This window comes from Triticum urartu, chromosome 3A (genome assembly GCF_056163025.1).
Source record: "Triticum urartu cultivar PI428250 chromosome 3A, HENAU_Tu73, whole genome shotgun sequence".
Lineage (NCBI taxonomy): Eukaryota > Viridiplantae > Streptophyta > Magnoliopsida > Poales > Poaceae > Triticum > Triticum urartu.
Genome location: NC_141875.1, coordinates 683,332,925 through 683,353,224, shown reverse-complemented (window position 1 = coordinate 683,353,224; position 20,300 = coordinate 683,332,925). Strand labels below are relative to the sequence as shown.

At 39.9% G+C, this 20,300-nt stretch overlaps 1 protein-coding gene across 6 annotated transcripts; it reads left to right on the top strand.

Moving 5' to 3' along the window:
- The first annotated feature begins 6,672 nt into the window (after window positions 1–6,672).
- On the top strand, window positions 6,673–19,850 carry LOC125545970 (uncharacterized). 6 transcript variants are annotated; one of them, XR_015598966.1, is made up of 11 exons: window positions 6,674–6,911; window positions 8,540–8,604; window positions 8,686–8,896; window positions 9,265–9,652; window positions 13,386–14,546; window positions 15,416–17,306; window positions 17,517–18,155; window positions 18,554–18,683; window positions 18,785–19,025; window positions 19,157–19,240; window positions 19,348–19,850. XR_015598966.1 is itself a non-coding variant. In XM_087514007.1 (6 exons), exons 4-6 carry the CDS (start codon window positions 9,347–9,349, stop codon window positions 18,248–18,250), a joined length of 4,302 nt encoding a protein of 1,433 aa, XP_087370133.1. In that variant the 5' UTR covers window positions 6,673–6,911; window positions 8,540–8,604; window positions 8,686–8,896; window positions 9,265–9,346; the 3' UTR covers window positions 18,251–18,502. The 6 variants fall into 6 exon arrangements, 2 of the variants coding, with proteins under 2 accessions (XP_087370133.1, XP_087370134.1); XR_015598965.1 differs by having other exon boundaries at window positions 15,416–18,155; window positions 18,864–19,025; XR_015598963.1 differs by having other exon boundaries at window positions 15,416–18,155.
- Window positions 19,851–20,300: the final 450 nt, after the last annotated feature.

The window sequence follows — 20,300 nt, the reverse complement described above, 5'->3', positions numbered from 1 at the left end:
TTTGATGTTTCCTGTCCTGTATTGCATTCAGAGTGTCAGCTAGGCAGGAGGTTGATTGATAGGCAGAGTGAAGCGATCGAGATGTTGCGTCTGAGTATATGCCCTGGGCCTATCTGCAAGCCTGGCGAGGCGACGATGTAAATGTACGAAGGAAACTAAGGAATCACCGTGAAGTTTCGCGAGGGGTAGTAATTTAGGATTATTTTTCCCGAGGTATCATAAGACCCCTAAAATTTCTCCCCCTAGTTGTTGGATGGATACTGCCCCTAGTGCCGTTATTCCCTTTCTTTTAAGCGATGCTACTGTTTTGATCAATGAATAAAGGAGGAGATACTTGTAAAAAAAGAAGAAGAAGATGCGTGATTATTATTATTGAGCGTGTCTCACAACGAATCAGGGCGGGGTGGCAGCGCTCGGTGAGATTATTATTGAAAGCATTTTGAGATGCGTGTTTTCTTTTCTTACCCAAAGCCTCATCAATGTGATCTCTTCACAAAAATTTATGCGTACGAAGAACACTCAAGAATGGTTGCCTAGAATTTTTTTGGATTTTATTTCTATTTTTTTTGAAATTTACTATTCAGCCAAATGCATTTGCACCTGGGGTTAGAAAGGAACTTTTGTTGTAAGGGGGGCTTTTATTTTATATATGGTCTTGGAGGACTTGAAATTTTGAAATATGGTTCCACGAGCACACATTAGAACAGTAAAATCAGAAAGGAATACTCTAAACAATCTGCCAAAAAAAATGTAACATATATAGTTAATCAATATACTTGCGTATGAAGTTTCTCGAAGAAATGACATCCGTGGTTATCTGAAGATAAATGAATAATAGTACCAATACTAAAATACATTGTTTCATGAATAGTAAGGTCCCAATTGTATTTTATTCACTAAGAGTACCATGGATGCTAATCTCTACTACTATTAAAAGAGCAAACTTGAATTCTTCTATAGACACACGGAAAACTGTGCATAGGATTACCAGAGACGTTCGATCAATCTAACTAAATCGCATCTAACAGTCTGTATTATATCAAAGATCTGACAAGTAAATAGACGATCCAGATTAAATGTTCTGCCAGCAAGACTCCTCCGCCCACGCACACCCCTTCGTCCTCAATTAGTGGGATTAGCATCCCGTAATTATCTCTGCGCCAGCAGATTCCTTCGCCCACGCACATCCATTCCTCCTCAATTAGCGGGATTATCATCCCCTAATTTTCTCTCTGCCCAGTGCCCACACAGCTTTGTCGCTCCTCCTCTGCTGCCCCCAATCCTGTAGGAAGATGCGAGCGTGGATCGCTGCCGCCGCCTGCCGCTCCTCCTCTACTTCCCCATGGCACGAGCAAACGGAGCCAACCACCCGAAGCGACTGGAGCGGCGAGTGGCAGAGGAAGAGAGAGAGCGGTGGAGGAAGGGAGAGATGGCGTCGGCAGCGGCAGGGGATGAGACGATGCGGGCGTCGCACATCCTGATCAAGCACGAGGGGTCATTTCCGCCACCACGCGTGCCGATGCCACCGCGCTCCTCGGCGAGTTCCACGACTAGATCCTCGCTATCCGCGCCTCCTTCGCCGACCTTCCGGCGCAGCATTCTGCCCACCCGCCCGTCACTGGACTCCGCCAAAGGGCCGACCACGCGATGGTAGATTTAGGATTACTCGGTGATGGATAGCTCGTGTGGCCAGCAGCACAGGTAGGATTCCTGTTCTACTTCCTTTTGGTGGTTAATTCCATGGCCACGTTGTTAATCAGTAGAAGGATACATTCCAAAAAAAGAGCTGGAAAGGTGTAACTCATGGGCATGAAAGTTTTGTTTCACTTATCCTCTTGTATTTGTAGGCCTATTTATGAATCAATGTATAACATGGGCCTAGATTCATCTTACTTCACAAGAACCCCATACCAAAAGTGAGAAATATCTTAATTATCGCTTATATGTTCTCTTCACCCCCATCGGATTGCAGTATTTAACATTTTTTTTCTTACACGAACCCCTTTTATTTGTTACAGTTGGGTCAATCCGTTGTTAGAATCCTCATACGCCACTATTGTTTTGAATTCATTCGATGGAAAGGATAATGTGATATTAGAACTCATATTTGGGAAAAGGCTACCGAGGGTGAGATTATGTATATCTCAGACTAAACACGTTTTCCTGATTAACCAAGTCATGATATGTTAACTTTTTTTCCACTACCAAAACAATAGCCTATCTTCCTACACTTGGTGCTTTGGTTACCTGATTTAAATTTGTAATTATTGTAAGCTGTTATTTAGGTGGGTGTGCCATGTACCATATACACTTTTTTCTCTATTATTTGCGAGCTTATTGATTCATCTGATTAACAGATGTTGGGTGGTGTTTTTTTGTCAGATAAGGTGGAGTTCGTGCTTGTAACATCTAGAATATGGACTACTAGGAGCAGTCAGTGAGCTTGTACTGTGTTTCTATTTAAAAAAAATTGTGTCCCCTTGTTTGATTGAACAGGAATGCAGTTCTTTTCTCCGACGGGAGATTAGTATGGCAGCAGATTGCTATCATGGCATATCTTTTGCAGAATTGAAGCTGCTTCAAAGGCACACCAAAATACTGATGTAGTTTATCTACCTTCTCCGTCCTTCTAGAGGTGAGTGAATGGTGTCATAATCTGATGCTAATAATCAATTAATTATTGTGATTAAACATCCAAGGCCTTCATTTTTTCACATGATTTTTAATATCTGCTATCTAGAGTCAGGTTTGGTCATGCATGTCTCTGTTCATTATCATCCATGCATATGTTTTGCTCTTATAGCTTGATGAAAATACATGTCAAGCTATTTTATCACAAGATCCCTATACCGATAGTTCAAATGGACCTAACATATTGGGAACCTTTTCATGCACTAACCTCATAATGGCTGTCAAATTCTTGCTTTCAGAGGTAGCACCTGAATTCAGGAGATCCAGTTTCATGTATTACCAATGTATTTACTTGCATAATACTGTATAAACGTAATATACCTTCTAAACAGGTAACTGAGACCATGGGCAGGAAGGAATGAACATTGGCAAGACACTAGATATTTTTGTCCTCCATATAAACTGTAAGTGGAGTACATATGCTCTTGAAATGCTACTACACGTCTCTCCAAGGTCAAATAATTTCAAGGATGACTTCAACAGCCATACTCTTGCTCCATCCAACATTGTTATCGAACTTAGTACATTAGTTATGACAGACGGGACAGTCTGCAAGCTACAACTTTGCTAATTAATATTTTTTTTTCCTTTATAACATGTTTCTCTGAACAAATTGACCATTCTTTTCTCTATGGCAGAACTAACATGAATTAATTATTTTTTAGGTACCAATGATGAAATGTTTTCTGCAAGTCTCAAGCATGGTTTCTTTGAATTTGTTGTGCTACAGAGACCGATAGAGTGCATTATTGAGTTTTGAATTCATCAAGTTTGCGTTAGCTGTGCTGGAAGGTCAGGGTGCAGAATTTGAAGTGTTATATACACAAACCAATACATTCTTCTTTCGGAAGGAGTTCTTTGCTTTGCTGGTGCTAAGGCACTTTGGAATAGCTGGGTGCCATTGAACTGCAAGATTTTCATTTCATTGGCCTGGCAACATTGAGTATGGACATCGGATCGTCAGGTCAGAAGAGAGCCACAGGACCATATTTCACCCTGTTTTCTCTGAGTAGAAAGAGGATATTGTTGATCTCATCCCGAAACAGTGCGTATATGCTCGATAGGTATGGCATCGCTGTCTTTGATCGACTCATCTTGATGATGCCCCTGCTCCTTCTGTCACCGATAATCTTCAGGATTGGTCGGGAGATCTCGCCAGTTCATTCCCAATGCTAAATGATGTGGTTTTGATTCTCTTGTGATGCTTGTGTGCTAGATCCTATGGAAGCAACGCAATGCTAGGGCGTTCAACAATGCTAAGCTTCAAGTCAACGAGGCAATGCCCTGTGTTCTCATTCTTTTTGACCTAATTGCGGGAGGGAAGAGGATGGCTAGATCATGTGAGTAGTCTGTTGTAATATGTGTTGGTGGTGGAGCGTTGATGTCGTCCCCCTTTGGGGTGCTCCTGTAACTTTTGTTCTCTCCTATAAAATTATAGTACAGATTTGTGTACTCTCCAGAAAAATATAAACAAACCATTTCATAATTATGTTCATTTGTTTCAAGAATATTTCCAGATACATGTTGTAGTTCAAGAATATTTTTGGATGAACTGCGCTATGAAAAATGTGGTTTTTATTTTTTTTGTACTACTTAGTTTTTTAATGTTTGTGAGAGACGTGCATGATTACTAAGTATTGGTACACATCCTGACATCACTCCCAGGGTTCAGTTCAGCAAAACGACCAAATAACCCTACAATGTCCATTCATACAACACTCTGGGCTGGCCAACATTGAATGTGGACCTCTCGACAACCAAGACAAAGAGACGCACAAGAAGCCAAGAACAGGCAGATGAAGTAAGCGCTAAGCTTATATTGTGTGTGAGTTGGTATATTGTTTCCATCCTTCTAGATTTGTTTTAAGAGTATGGAGTTGACTACGATGAATTTTGTGCTCACCGGACGGGCACAAGTCTTGTCTATATATTGTCCATGACTATGCTTTCCTCCTTTTCTTTAGAGACGAAGGGGTCATTTGTATTCCATTTATGCTTGTATTTGATATACTTACCAAAGTTTATAGAGACCAATCTTTTAAAAAAAAATCCTATTTTGTGCGAGAATTTCTTAAGCATATACTATATCAGTTTTGCTAAAGCACATCTAGATGAAGTTCTATGTCATTGATTTTACGTTGAGATTCGTGTGAATATTTTCTTTTTCTTTTTTCTTTTTTCCACTTTATGCTTGATTTACACACTTAGATATGCAATAACTAGAGCACATCTAGATGTGCCCTAGACACGTCCATACTATATTAGACAAAAGATATATCTGATTTCCTTCGGTCGTATTGCATCACTTCAGTTTTTGCTTGGTTCTTTTACCAGAAAATTTGAACATAAAATTTGTAAGGTCTATTGTGTTTTTTATTTAATGTATACATCAGCTGAGACATGCCTTGTGTGCATGATTATTCATTATACCCATGTTCATCTGATGTTATGTTTTTGAATCATGTACAACATTTATATATGTCGATTTTTTTATGGTCATGCCTTATTCTATTTTTTTCAGAATTTTCGTAATACAAACTTAATGTTTTCACTCACAAAAAAATTATGTGTATTGGTGGAGACGTGCGTTGCACGTGCAAACTTACTAGTACTTCTCTAAACTACACACGTGAGAGTAGAATGGTCGATCAAGTTGATACACCATTTTTATTTTATTTTTCTGAATTATCCGACTATTTATTTCAAAACTACTATTCATGTGAGTGCGCATGGAGCCATGTTCACCTTAATATTTTTGTGGTCTTAGGCCATTTTTATATTTGGGGATTATGATATACTCCTTCCGTATCAAAATATAAGTGGTTTATTTGATACTCTTATATTTTGATACAAAGAGAGTATTTATTTTGTGTATTACTTCATATATTTTCTCTGTCTATTCCTTTGTATATACAGCTCATGCCAGGAGTTTGTAATAACGTACTATTTTTCAGATATCCTCAGCGTGTATCGTTCTTTTTTTCCATATCGAAGAAAGAGGCAATCTTTCCTGTGCCGCTAGGGAGTTCCTCCATCGCTGTCCTTCGGCGGCTTCCATCCGGCGACGACCTCGGTCGTTGATGGTGAGGGAGGAGGTCGCCGGATCCACGTGTGTAGATAGTTTTAGCTAAAGTAGCTTAGTTTTTAGGATGTTCATCGTCTTGGCTTTAGCGGTAGCCATGGGGGCGCTCAATAAATTTTCTTCATATCCTACTCCGGTGAGGCGACTGGTCTTATGGTTGGGGATGGATTTGCAATGCAATCTATTCAAGTAAGGGTGGTGTGGCGGCGGCGACATCCTTATGGCGGACCTGTGTCCTCCGGCTCCGTCGTTGCGACGACATATGCTCCAGCGCCGGCGCGGAGTATTGGAGGTAGTCCAGGAGCGGATGCAGATTGTGGTCTGCACCGATGGTTCGTGTGCTGGGTTCGTGGTATGTAGATGGTAGGTATCGTTTCCTTCTCCGACGTCTTAATACGATGGGGTGCCAGATCTGGAGTTCGATGGCGTGTCCGGGGTGTTGCCTCGGTCTGATTCGTCAAATGGTATTGGTTTTGCCTCGAGGTCCGCAAAGCTGCATATCAACGATGGAGCCACGTCAAACTCGGGTTCGGCAAACCACCTTGGAGGTCTGCAAAGCTGCATATTAGCGATGGAGCCGCGCCGAGCTCGGGGTGTGAAGATGATCCGTCATTTTTTCTTTTGGTGACTATTGTGATGACGCCAAAGGCAGGTGACAGGCGTTGGTGTCATGTTCAGAGGTTTCTTCGCTCTTATTTGTAATTTTATTTCTTGATTGTTGTTTTTTTTGCAAAGGCTGACGCTATGCTATTTGTTCAGTTTTGTCAAGTTGACATGTACGTGGTTTGTACTGATCTTATGACACAATAAGACAATTATTAGCAGGCAAAGAAAAACATACTGTTTTTCAGATATAATGAAATGTCGTTTGGGTCTTCCTTAAGGAGAAAGGGTAATTTGGTTTACTGTGTGTTGGGTGGTCGATGCATCCCGTGTATCTACATGGCCAATCACCGCCGGCCGCCGCGCTCGTTCGACCCTGCCGGCCAGCCTCCCCTCCTTTGCTCCTCGGCCGGCTTAAACGCCCCACTCCATCTTGTTAACTGCCGGCTCTGTTAGCTCCACCCCCTCCGTTCTCTAGGTGTAGTCCGTGTGCCGCTGCCGCCGGCCAACTCCTCCACCAGATCCGCCGTGCAAGGTAAACCCTAGGCCTGCTTCTTGCTCATGCCTCTCCAGTTCTCCCACTAGATTAATTAGCTGCTAAATTAGGCCACTTCTCCCAAATCACACTAGATTTAAGAGATACCAACCTGTTTGCAGTCATTTTTCTGCGTCTTTACTTTGTCAGTTTTATGTATTTGTCTTCTTAAAAATAATGGCATGGTGATTATTGATGCCATGCCTTAGTTTTCTGTTGTTGCTGTAAACCATGTTTTATCACAGATTTCTTGACTGGTTAGCATTCAATCTTATCAATTAGCATGCGTCCTAGTCACCTAGTGGTAAGTAAGACTGGGACAGACAGAAATTTCAGACTGGCAATATGGAAGCTAGCAAGTCATAGCGTTAGCAAACATTTCAGTTGGGAGATTTGGACGGGGCGTTACTTTAATTGAAGTGTTCTACAGTGTGGAATCGATTTTAAACTCCATTATTGGCCACATGGAGAGAAATCTTAAACTTGTATATACTGAACTTGGAGACTTGGCCGTAAACCTGATCATGGGCAGCTCGGCCCCCAAAAAAACCAGATCTGGCCGGGTAGAGCTTGCCTCTCAGGCCGGGCTCGGGCTTCATTTTGCACCCTGAAACAGAATTTGGGCTGGGTTGGGGCTTCATTTTGCACTCCGAAACAGTTTAGAAAAGACAAAATTGCAACATAGCTCCGTTAACTTGGTGTGTGGGTTAGTTCAGGTTTAATAATAAGTTGAAACCGATAAAACTTTGTCAGTTCTCTTCTCCGCTACTCCTTAATTTGCATGCTTATGATACACACAACCAGCATATATATGCAACTTCTCAACTAGACTATATATGCCACTCCAACTTATTCGCGTCATTGAAAATCTTACTGTAGAAAACAAACTAAGAAAATGTCACTGTGTAATTCGATAAATGCCAATGCCATACCATATATATGCATTTATCAAAGTATCCAATTACAGGTAGTGACATTATAGTTTGTAGGTTTTTATAGATCCACAGTGTTATTTCCTGAATACGCAAAATTGGTAGACATATACCGAACTGGCCCCTGATTAATTAGCACTCATCTAGTCACCCAGTGGTAAGCCAGAAGGACTGGCAGGAATTTCAAATACTATAACCCATGGAAGCAGGTCTTATTTTCTTACATTCAATTGGAGACTTGGAAGGTTAGTACTTTAAATGTAGTCTTCTGTAATTTGGAAATGAGATTCTAAAAACTGCATTATTGTACATATGGAGGCAAAGTCTTATGCCTGGATATGTGTCACACTGAATTATCTGCGAACATACATGTTAATTAGGTAGCTATTACCTTGACGCATTTGGTTGACTTTTCGATGATGTCATGTTGAACCGGTCATCTGGTTTTATGGCAGAAGGCATGGTTTGTGTGCCAGGCTGTATGTTCTGCACCTTAGTCGGTATTCTGGCAAAATGTTGTAAATAATGGTAGAGACTATGATCCATCGTTTATTCTGCAACTTGGTTGCAATTTTGGTTACGATAATTTGCTCCACAATTGGCCATTAATGTACTCTGCAGCTGGGAGTAATTTCATTAGCTAGCAGAACGAGTCGCGTGATTACTAATATCCATTTAATCCTGACAACGTAATAGAAAACGATGATGCATCCATCGATTGGCGGGGTGGACAAATTGGGAACCGATGGAAGGAAGGTGAGGTGAGCAGCTGCTTGTTCAAATTAATAGTTCTTCTGACAGGGCTTGTTCGAAGAGTTGACGTTATGTAGCTTTCACTCCAGTGAATAGATCAGATTCAACTAACGAGAGGAACATGGGCCTCACATGGCTATGCGTGATGACAGATTGGCAACTCATGGCTTGCATGTGTGAAAACTGACAAGAAATTTGGTTGCACATGACTGACCGACCGTCCACAGAGTGTATGCCTGGCATGCCATAGGCAGAATTAGCCGTTCGGCTCTTTCGTCTTCCTAGCCATGCCATCTAAAGGTAATAGCTAGCAACGAGTAAGTGTTTTTTTTCTTCCTTAAATTAACCTTTTTATTACAAAGATAATAAAAGCACATGAAGAAATTGAGTTGGATTCGAGAGCTTGTCAGATAGGTGCTGCCAGTGTGATAAAAACGATCATCATCGGCAAGTTGGAGTAGTTGCTTACTACTGTACTTGTTGTGGCGTACTGGTGTCACATCTAGATCTGTCACCTATGGAAGGGTGAAGCGGTGGTGCCGGCTAGCTGCTGGTTGGGTCCCAAAGAGTTGACATTATGTTGCCACAAATGAAGGAGACTCGAGCTAGTCTAAAACAAAGGAAAGATAATACTATCATTAGCATAACTTGATTCTTCATATACGCAGGGAGTCATAAGGCGCTCTCTACCTCTCAGCTTCACTAGCTGTCGCAAACAGAGCAAGAGCTCGCCACTGCCGCTGCGACGCCATGGTGGAGGTCGCGGGGATGATTGCGAGTGCGGTGGGGAATCAAGTTGCTAGCAAGCTGGGCGAGCTCGTGAAAGACGAGATCGCTCTGCTGTGGGGGTTCAAGGATGATGTTGACGGCCTGAGGGAGAAGATGGAGGACCTCCAGGCCGTGCTGCTTGATGCCGATCAGAAGATGCGCCGAGGAGACACAGAAGGAAAAGCCGTTGGGCGATGGTTGGCCAAGTTCAAGGACGTCGCCTACGACGTCGAGGACGTGCTGGACGACTTGGACGCTACCGCACTCGTCGAGAAAACCCAGTCAAAGGTACTCCACCTACTAGTATTTTTTGTTTCTCGAGGTTGCCTTTGGAGTATATCTCATTCTACAATTTCGAGATGATTCTGTGCCTTTTATTTGTGTATCTTGGCATTCAGAAATATATATACTTTCTTATTTGATAATATTGTTGAAATACTAGAAGAATAATAAGGTAAAAAACCTGGAGTTACAAGCGGAATATATTTACAAATCTATATGGACCATTGTTTCGAAATTTCTGACAGTGTGCATAGCTAATAACTTGTTGAATATGTATATAGACAAGAGGCAACAAGTATATCAGTGATTAAGAAAGTTTAATCTCTATCCACTTCTACTTGATGAGGAAATATGAAATTCAATTGAAGGTTTGGGATGGCTCAGATGGAATGTAACTCATTCTAACTAATGATTTTGTAACACAACTCATTCATTAGCTTTGCGATGTTTTTTACATTTAGAGATTGTGTAGGAGCTTTTCATGTAAATTGTTGTAAAAGAGGAATTCATTAGCTTTGCGATTTTTGCACATGTCATAAACATATTTTATATTTTCAAAACTGAAAGCTTGAACTTCTTTTAATTTTTATAAAATACGTTCTTATTTTCCCGCCTAGATGTACTCGTTTAGAGCTCCTCAATTCAAAAACAAAAAAGTTGCATTAGCTGAACCAAGCCGCGAGCGCTATATCTCGTGTTATGCGAAATAGATCAAAGGAAGAAAGGGAGGGTGTGGGATTTGATCCCTCGGTCTCCTTGTTATTTCATTCCGCTTCTAGCCAGTAAGCTATCGCTAGTTTCATGTTACTTCATTGCGTTCCAATTGAAAAGTTTTCAATGATTTCCTTCATTGCGTTCTTTTTCTTTGCTTTATTTCTTGGTTTTTCATTTTCTTCGCCATTTTATATATCTTTTTTCATGTGTTTCTTTGGTTTATTTTTCGCTTCCTTTTTTCTTTTGGTTTACTTTTTTCTTGTTCGGTTTTCATTTTTTGGCTATCTTTGTTTCTTTTGTTTTTCGTTTCTACATTTTTTGTATATGTCAACCACAAATTTCTACCATACTTTTAACATTTTTCCAATACAAATTTAACATTTTCTAAATACATGTCAACATTTTTATACATATTTTAAACATTTTTCATATGCTTGATTAACATTTTTCTAAATGCAATATTAATATTTTTTTAACACATGGTCAACATTTTTACTATACACATTTAACATTTTTCAAATGCTTGATCAACATTTTACAAATAATTGTTCAACTTTTTTAAATGCTTGTTTAACATTTTTATATACATGATAAAAAAATATTCATTTTCTTACTACATGGTCAAAACATTTTTTTATACATATTTAACATTTTTTTAATTTCCTAAACACAATTTTTCAAACACTTATTCATTTTTTTTCAAATTCTTGATTAAGATGTTTATATACATGATAGAAAAACTCATCTTTTTTTAATACATGGTCAACATTTTATCTATACACATTTAGCATTTTTCAAATGCTTGGTCACCATTTTTCAAATACTTATTCCACATTTTTTCAAATGGTTGATTAACATGTTTATATACATGATAAAAACTTTCATCATTTTTTAATACATGGCAACATTTTTTCTATACACATTTAACATTTTTCAAATGCTTGATCACCGTTTTTCAATTACTTATCCAACATGTTTTTAAAGGATTCATTAATTGTTTATATACATGATAAAAAAAATTCAGTACTTTTTTAATACATGGTCAACCTTTTTTCTACATTTAACATATTTCGAATTCTTTATAAAAAAATTCAAGTACTTGGTAAAAAATCAAATGCTTGATTAACAATTTTTAATACAAGATAAATATTTTATAAACATTTTTTATTCATTTTTGTAGGTGTGATAAACCTTTTTTATATAAATTTAACATTTTTTAAATGCTTTGTATTTTTTGAAATTATAGTGTTTTTTTCTAAGATATATTTAGAGTATTTTAAAGTATAAACAAAATTTAAATAATGAAGCAACAAACAAAACAGAAAACGTAAAAAACATAAAACAAGAGGCTGCTGCCTCCCGCGCTCCTGGGCCGGCCCAACTTGGTCTCCCCTTTAGCGAGGGTTCCTACCACTCTCGCTGAAGGCGTGACATAGGGGCGGCCGAACCAATAGACGTCGGGTGCTACCATTCAACGACTTTAATTTTTTTTGAGACATATTCAACGACTTTAATTTTGGAACAACGTTGTCCAAGTCCCAATGTTGGAACTCGGTCGGACGAGACCTCACTTATTTTTCTTTCTCACCTCTGATACTGCTTATGTTTATACTATTGCTAGCTTCCGACTGTTTTTAATTTAAAAAAAGTAAAAGTTTATTCCAAAATTTACTAAAACGTTCAAGAATTTTTACAGTTCTTCACAAATCTAAAACGATTTTATAAATTTTTAAAATATTTATGAATTTGCAATAAAAATCATGAATTTGGAAAATTTAAAAATGGTCATGAATTTGGGAAAAATATGAATTTTGACAGTATTCATAATTTTAAAAATGTAAGTAAATTTTTCTAAAAAGTTAATGAATTCAAAAGATGTTGGAAGGGAGTGTGCGCGTAAATTGCCTCCCCCCCACCCCTAGATCAGAGTTTCTAAACTCTTGAGTGAACAGTAAAATTGGAAAAAATCAAAAGATTCCGACCTTGTCCTGGAGCAAACATTGACAAATGTTTTTAGTGGTCACACAGTTTCTTTAAAGAATGACATTCATGGAAGTTGTGGCAAAAAGGAAATAAAATTGATGCTTCAAAAGTGTTATTTACTTAAGCATTTTGAAGTGCTGATTTTTTTTGCCACGACTTCAATGAATGTCATTTCATGATGAAATTTTGGAACCACTTCAAACATTTGTCAAAGTTCATAAAAAAGAATTTTGTTATTTTCTTTTTCATTTCTTTGGGATTTTACTTTTCATCGCGAGCTCAAGTGAGCTTGCGAGCAGAAGATTACTTTCGTTTACCCCTGCTCTGCTCCTACGTGATGGGACTTTTTTTTATGTTGAGATAACTATGTTTTTTTAGATAGCTACGTGATGCTAGTATTTCATCATGGGCTGAACCCAGTCTAGGCAGCCCATGCTCTCCTAATAAAAAAAACACAGAATCCTGGGGTCATCCTGGAGATCTTCCTTCCGTCCCTGTAAACATTGTGACGAATTAATAAAGGCTTCGTGAGATTGTCTAAAAAAAAATCAAATCATCCATGATTGGCGGATTGCTCTAAAAAAATCCAATTGTCCATGACCTCTTCTAAAAAAGATCCAATCATCATGCCGGCACGGTTGCTGCCTGCTGCGGCTTTGGCCGGGGAAGGAGACTGAGATCGGTAGTGCCATCCACCGCGATGGCTTGTCGCACGAGGTCTCGAAATGGAGGTGCCACGGCGGAGAGCGTGTTCCTCGAGAGCTGATGCGAGGCCGGCGATATCGCGGCTTTATTTAGGAACCGTACTATGTGGAACGGCGGTGGGTGTGCTGGTGTAGGACGAGGGGAGACAGTTGCAACATGAGGGTGACGGACTGGCATGGGCACGCACAGAGTCACGGCCAGCATATACGATATAAAGTTCTATAGTGTTGAGAGCATTTCGTTCTCAACTTCGTAGAGATAATGCACAAATCCATTTTTTTTGTTGACGGTATGAAAGGAAAATGGCAAATGACATTGGCTCTAATTCGTTTTACAGGTCAAGTTATTCTGTTGTGGGAGCGATCAGCTCCTCCAACGGTCGACCATAGCCCACAGTATGAAGACCGTGAGGAAGAAAATACACAAAATAGAAATGGAGGGCCAGAAACTTAATCTTGTGCCTCATGTGACAAGGGCAGAAGGGAGCAGAAACAAGGAAACATTTGCAGCCAGCAGTAATGAAGGCATGAAAACTGGAATGGTGGGGAGGGACATCGAGAAGGACAAAATAATCAGCCTACTATTGACAAGTGAAGCTAATGAGGATATCTCCATCATTCCAATTATTGGGCTTGCTGGTCTAGGAAAGTCAACATTGGCTGAATCGGTTTTGGCAGATAAGAGCATCAATGTCTTTGACGTCCAAGTCTGGGTTCATGTGTCTGATCAGTTTGATTTACACAAAATTGGGAGTGCCATCATGAAAAGCATAAATGGTAGTATCAACCTTGATAACTGTACTTTACAGTTTCTACATGATAATCTGAAAAAAGAACTTGCTACTACAAGATACTTGATTGTTCTGGATGACCTCTGGGAAGAAGATGGAGATAAACTGGAAGAATTGAAGCGGATGTTACAATATGGCTGCAAGGGTAGCAGGATTGTAGTAACTACCCGAAACCAAAGTGTAGTGAAAGCACTAAGCACTGGTTTTCTTGCAAAAGAAGGTAAATTTTGCACAGTACCTGAGTCTGACCAAATCAGTTTGGGCGTTCTATTACCCGATGACTGTTGGGAACTAATGAAGCAAAGGGCACTTGGACCTAGTGATGACCAAAGTGGTTTGCAAGAAATTGGAAGGCAAATTGCAATGAAGTGTGGGGGAATACCGCTCGTGGCAAATGCTCTTGGGCAAGTAATGTTTAAGTTAAGGACTCTCAAGGCCTGGGAAGATATAAGAGACACCAAGGTTGATTTAGGTTTGAGAGAAAACAAGACTTTAGAGTGTCTCATGCTTAGCTATAACTACATGAAGATTGAATTCAAAATGTGTTTCACATATTTGGCGGCCTTCCCCAAGGGTTTTGTGGTGGAGAAATACCGTCTAATCCAGCAATGGAGTGCTCTTGGATACATTCAGACAGAGGATGATGGTGAAAGGTGTATCAACTATCTTCTCGGAATGTCATTTCTTCATATTTCAAGGTCATCCTTGGTGAGTGTTGAACTCTCTCTCAATCATACGAACTAGTTATATACAGCCAATGGGTAGGAACCCGCTTTGGATAAATTGTACCCTCTTATGGGGTTCAAGGTTATTAGTTATCATTTTATATTTAGTATCTTTAGTTTAATACATATAAATGGATTGAATTTTGTTTTAGTATTATTAATTTCCAACAAACAGTTCTGAAATACTTCTACTTCATTGAAATTGTATTTGAATCTACAGGATTGCGGGACCATTTAGCTAGTATTTTTTGCTACTAAATATAATTAATAGGTAGGCAAAAGATACCAAGAAATTATTTATTTATACCATATTGTTTTATCTGACCGAGGTATACCATATTGATCGGAGCAGAGATATCTGTTGTGTCTTTTTTTACTTAGCTCTACCATTTCCCGTACTATGTGAAAAGTGCAAACAGCCTACTCCCTCCTTCCGATTTTTTAGGCTCATGTTATAAATCACGTCAACCAAGGAGGACCTAGTAAAGTGATAGACAACATATTAATGCAACATGCATGACCCTCCACAATGAGCCTTACAATGACATTTACTTATTATGCAACATCCATTCGTTCAGGCATTGGTTGGTTCCACATTGGAAACTAAAATTTTACAGAATTTAATGTAGGTATAGCTAAATTTGCTTATTCCGAAAGACAATGAGCCTTACAATAGGAGGCTTCTTATTTTTTACACGAGCCTAACAAACCGGAAGGGAGTTAGTATTTTGATAATTTAAACCATGGTAGTTGGATATATAATGATCAATTACTTTATAATTGTACCTAATCTTTTCAAAGGATTCTATATTTTAGCTTGCTACACTATTTTGATAATATTTACTTTTGTAGGTTAGTCCAGGTCCGGTGCATGGCAGAACTTCTCACAAGCTCACCATGCATGATTTGGTGCATGATCTTGCATCAATAATTGCTTCCAATGAATTCCTTGTTTTGGATGCTAATTCCACTGAACCAAGGGGTTGGAATAGAGCTCGTTACTGCCGACATGCACGGCTGGTTAACTACCAGGATCAACCCAAAGTTTTCAGAGATCTGCCAACCATGGCTAGATCCCTCCATTTTAGCTATTCAGCAAAACTGGAACTTCCCCAAATGGCATTTGCTCAATCCAAGTACATACGTGTGTTGGACTTCAGCGGACATTCAGTTGGGAGGCAGTCTACTTCAAGCAACTTAGACTTTAGTGGAAGTTCAGTTGAGGGGCAATCCACTTCAAGCAGCGTATTGATGCCATCATCCATTCATAAATCAAAGCTACTTAGGTACCTTGATGCCACATCCTTGCCAATTACGTCACTTCCAAAGTCTTTCCACACACTAAAATACATGCAAACTTTAATTCTATCCAAATGCTCACTTGAAACATTGCCTGATAATATCTCTAGCCTCAACAAGCTTTGCCATTTGGACCTATCTGGCAATCTCAGCCTTAATAAGCTCCCTGGATCACTGGGGAAGCTCTCTAAACTCTCTTTCCTCAATCTATTGGGGTGTTCCATGCTCCAAGAGTTGCCGGAGTCCGTCTATGAGCTGATATGTTTACAGCACCTAGACATGTCTGAGTGTCACGCCATTAAAAAACTCCCTGATAAATTTGGCACCCTTTTGAAACTCATATTCCTAAACTTGTCAGGTTGTTCCAAGATAACCAAACTACCTGACAATCTTACACTTCAGTCTTTAGAGCATATGAACCTATCAAATTGCCATGAGCTAGAAAGCCTACCAAACAGTTTTGGCAATCTTCAAAAGCTTGTGTTCTTGAGCCTCTCCGACTGCTACAAAGTTTCGTTGCTGCCCGAATCCTTTTGCAAACTTATACATTTGAAATTCTTAGATCTTTCAGATTGCCATGACCTCATGGAACTTCCTGAATATTTTGGTAACCTTTTTGAGCTTGACTCTCTGAACCTAACAAGCTGTTGCAAGCTGCAAGTACTGCCAGACTCATTCTGCAAGTTGCTTAAGTTGAGGCATCTCAATTTGTCATACTGCGTGAGGCTTGAAATTCTCCCATCCTGGTTAGGTGGCCTCATGCTCCAATTCTTGGACATCTCTGGTACAAATATACTTGATTTACCAGATAGCATCCGTGACATGACTACACTCACTCAATTTGTAGCCATGTTAACATACCCAAATGTGTTTGACAAGGCTCAGGACATTAAAAAACATCTAAATTTGCCAGAGAGAATAGTTCATAAGGTACATCAGATAAAAAATAGAGGATGCAGCAGTATTGTGGAGTTAGCACAGTTGACTTGCCATGAGCTCGAAGTTGCAGAACTTCAAAATGTTAGTAATTCAGAAGATGCAGAGAGAGCTAAGCTGCGTGATAAATCAGATCTTCAGTTGCTAGATCTTAGCTGGGAAGCCCAAGGAGAGGAGGGAAAATCTGTGCTGGAGAGGCTCATACCTCCTCGAACTCTGGAACACTTATTTCTATCGGGGTATATGAGCACGGATTTCCCTAACTGGATGTCTCACGTGTCCACCTACCTTCCTTTGCTCATCGACCTCTCCCTTTATAATTTAGGAACATGTGATAATCTTCCTCCATTTGGGCAACTGCCAAATTTACGAAATCTATTCATGGAGAATATTCCTAACATCAGAAAAATTGGCAAGGAATTCTATGGAGGTGGAGGTTGTACAAAATTAAGATATATAAAGTTGAGGTCGATGGATAATTTGGCGGAATGGTGGACAACACATTCAGGTAAAAACAATGAAGAGTTCTTAATCCCTAATTTGCATAGTTTGGAAATAACACACTGCCCCAAGTTGAAGTTCCTACCATATCCCCCAAGGAGTATGTTTTGGCGCTTGAATAACAGCACCATGGTTTTGCCAGAAGGGGGTTTTGGGAAGCTTTTGTCTTCTGCTCTTCCTTTTGAGTTGGTAACATTGAACTGCAATTTTTCTCCAGTCAAGTGGGATAGGCTTCGGCATCTCCCCACCCTTAAGACAATTGAAGTTATTTCCTGCAACGGCTTGAGGGAGTTGCCAGAAGCCATGCAATGCTTAACGTCTCTCCGAAAGCTACTTTTATCTTCGTTGAAGGACCTGATGACACTGCCAGAATGGTTGGGGAATCTCACTTCTCTAGAGCATTTTTACATCAAAGATTGTCCCTTAGTGACATCTTTACCTGAAAGCATGAAGAATCTTACTGCTCTCAGAGAACTATGGTTGGGAGATTGCAAAGACCTAGATATTTTGCCAGGATGTCTAGGACAACTCATCTCCCTTGAAAAATTAACTATCAAAGATTGCCCCAACCTTACAAGTTTGCCTGAAAGCATGGAAAACCTTACCTCTCTCAGAGAACTTTGGATAAAGGAGTGCAACGGCCTAGATGTGTTACCTGAAGGGCTGGGACAACTCACTTCCCTACAAGAATTCAACATCGTCAACTGCCCCAACCTCACATGTTTGCCTGAAAGCATACAGAACCTTACCGCCTTGAAGGAACTCTACATTTGGGGATGCCCAAATCTGGCTGAGAAGCTCCGAGGAGAGAACGCCCAGAAGATTTCTCACATCCCGGTTGTCAAAGTAAATGGTGGTACGGATCTCTTTCCACTTTTCTTAGTTACTTGTGATTCATTTGCACATGGTTCTGCAATATTTGTGATTACCATTGAATTTATAGGTGCATAGATATTTCACTTGTGTTTGGTGTATATCTCATTTGCATGCTCTATATATTGCCTTTTATGAATTCTGCTTTGCTGAATGGTAGAATTAAATTGTAATTCAGATAAATCATTAATTCTTGTTGTATGTGTTTATAGTTAGTTATTTCCAGTTTGATCCTTTCTATTGTGTCCGCAAGGACTGTGATCTATTGATTCTATTTTTGAGCGAATTGAAATATTGTATCTTTGTGTGGCCGAGTTTGATACAGAACTCTGGCAATTAGGGATTCAGATGGGTAACAAGAAAACAATTGATCTTATGCAGAGCCGCTGTCGACTTTTCTGGCACACAGGAGAGCTAGAGGAACTCTAGCAGAGCAATTGGGTTCTGTTTTCCACAAACTCTGGTACTGACGGCTGCAACGTGGAGAGCTAAAGGAAACAAACAACCAGAGGTTAGTAGGAGAAATTTGTATTTCTTTTGTCGTCGTGATTGGTTGTGGTTCATCAGTAGTTTTCCTGGTGTGGGTTGATTCTGATGGTCGGGTTATTCCAGGTGATTCTGGTGTGAGTACCAAGCGTTCCTTTTCCTTTAGCTGGAGTGCTAAGCTTTCCCCTCTTGTTGCCTTTGTCAGTACAAAGCTGGTATTTTCCTGCAAATGCCACGCGATAGAATGATAGCATCCAGAGTCAGAGGCTTTCATAGAAACTGGCACAAGGCAGTCATATAGTGAATGACGGTAATGGGGCAACACCAGTGGGCGTCCAGATCCACCGCCAGGAGCTCCAGTTTATATGTAAGTAATTTGCTCCTCTACCTCCGGCCCTACCAATTCAGTAATTCGCTCCACGGTTTTGGAACTCACGCTTGTTATGGGTGGTTTATTCTGGTATTTCTATTTTTTTATGTTGATTGATCGGAGCGTAGGCCTGATCCAGTGACAACAACAAGTAGGCACGAGCAGGCCCACATATTTCTGAAAATCCAGTCATTTTTTGCTAATTTACACATGTAAGTCTGCAAGAAGTTCTATAGAAATGCACTATATAGTCTAGGATTGAAAGTTTCATAGCAACTGATTACCTGAACTTCAGTTTCAACTGTACCCGCGTTGCCAGGAATTTTTCTTCATTTTTGGAGAGAGGGGATGCGGTTGAAGAATGAAGATGGTAATAGCAGAGCATGGAGATGAAAGTTAACTTTCTGCTGGCAGCAAGAATGAAGATGGTAATAGCCAAGTGTTGATGAGGAAAGAAGGAGCGTTGCAGGAGAAAGTTTCAGAGCTAGAAGAAGATTGTTTCAGCACAAGTGTTGGTCTGGTCGGCTAAGGCTGAGTCGTGACAGGAGTCAAAGGCAAAGTTCAGAACTCTCCGTCGGATGCAATAATGAATGGCGGAATGAGTCGCTTGGGAGTATGATATATTTCGTCATGGCTATTGTATTTGTGAGTGCCAGCTAGAGATGACATCAGACCTATGTTTATGCACAGGGTGCAGTCAGTCTTGGTGATGTACACGCTTGTTTTCATGGTGCTCTCACAATCTCTGTGGGTGTACTCACATGATAGATATTACCTTGGCGTGTTTGGATATCTAATAGATGATGTTGCCATATTTAATCATCTGCTTTCCAGACAGAATGTAGGGGGCTAGCCACATCTTCACTTCCTATTACCTTTCTCTGCATTTGACGGATTTTGCAATTTGCATTCACCATGATTGTTTATTGCTTAGATTCATTAGGTCGCAATGTGGGCCGCCTGCCTGAATGATGATGATGTAAAAGAAGAACAGGTCGCATCTCTCACCCTGAAACAAAGATCTCTCACCTACTGAAGAAGGGAAATTCCGTCAGCCCGAAAGATTGATACGCCAAGATGGCCTTGGTAAACCAACACTTTCTCTAAGCTGGAACGATATGAAAATACTGGTACTACGAATCATCCTGGAATCAGCATTATGTCTTACAGGCTTGTCCAAAAGATTCGCAAAGCCACGGACATTACATACCCATGTTCAGAGGCCATGGTACTCTGCTCATGCTGAAATAGCAGTGGATACATACATTATAA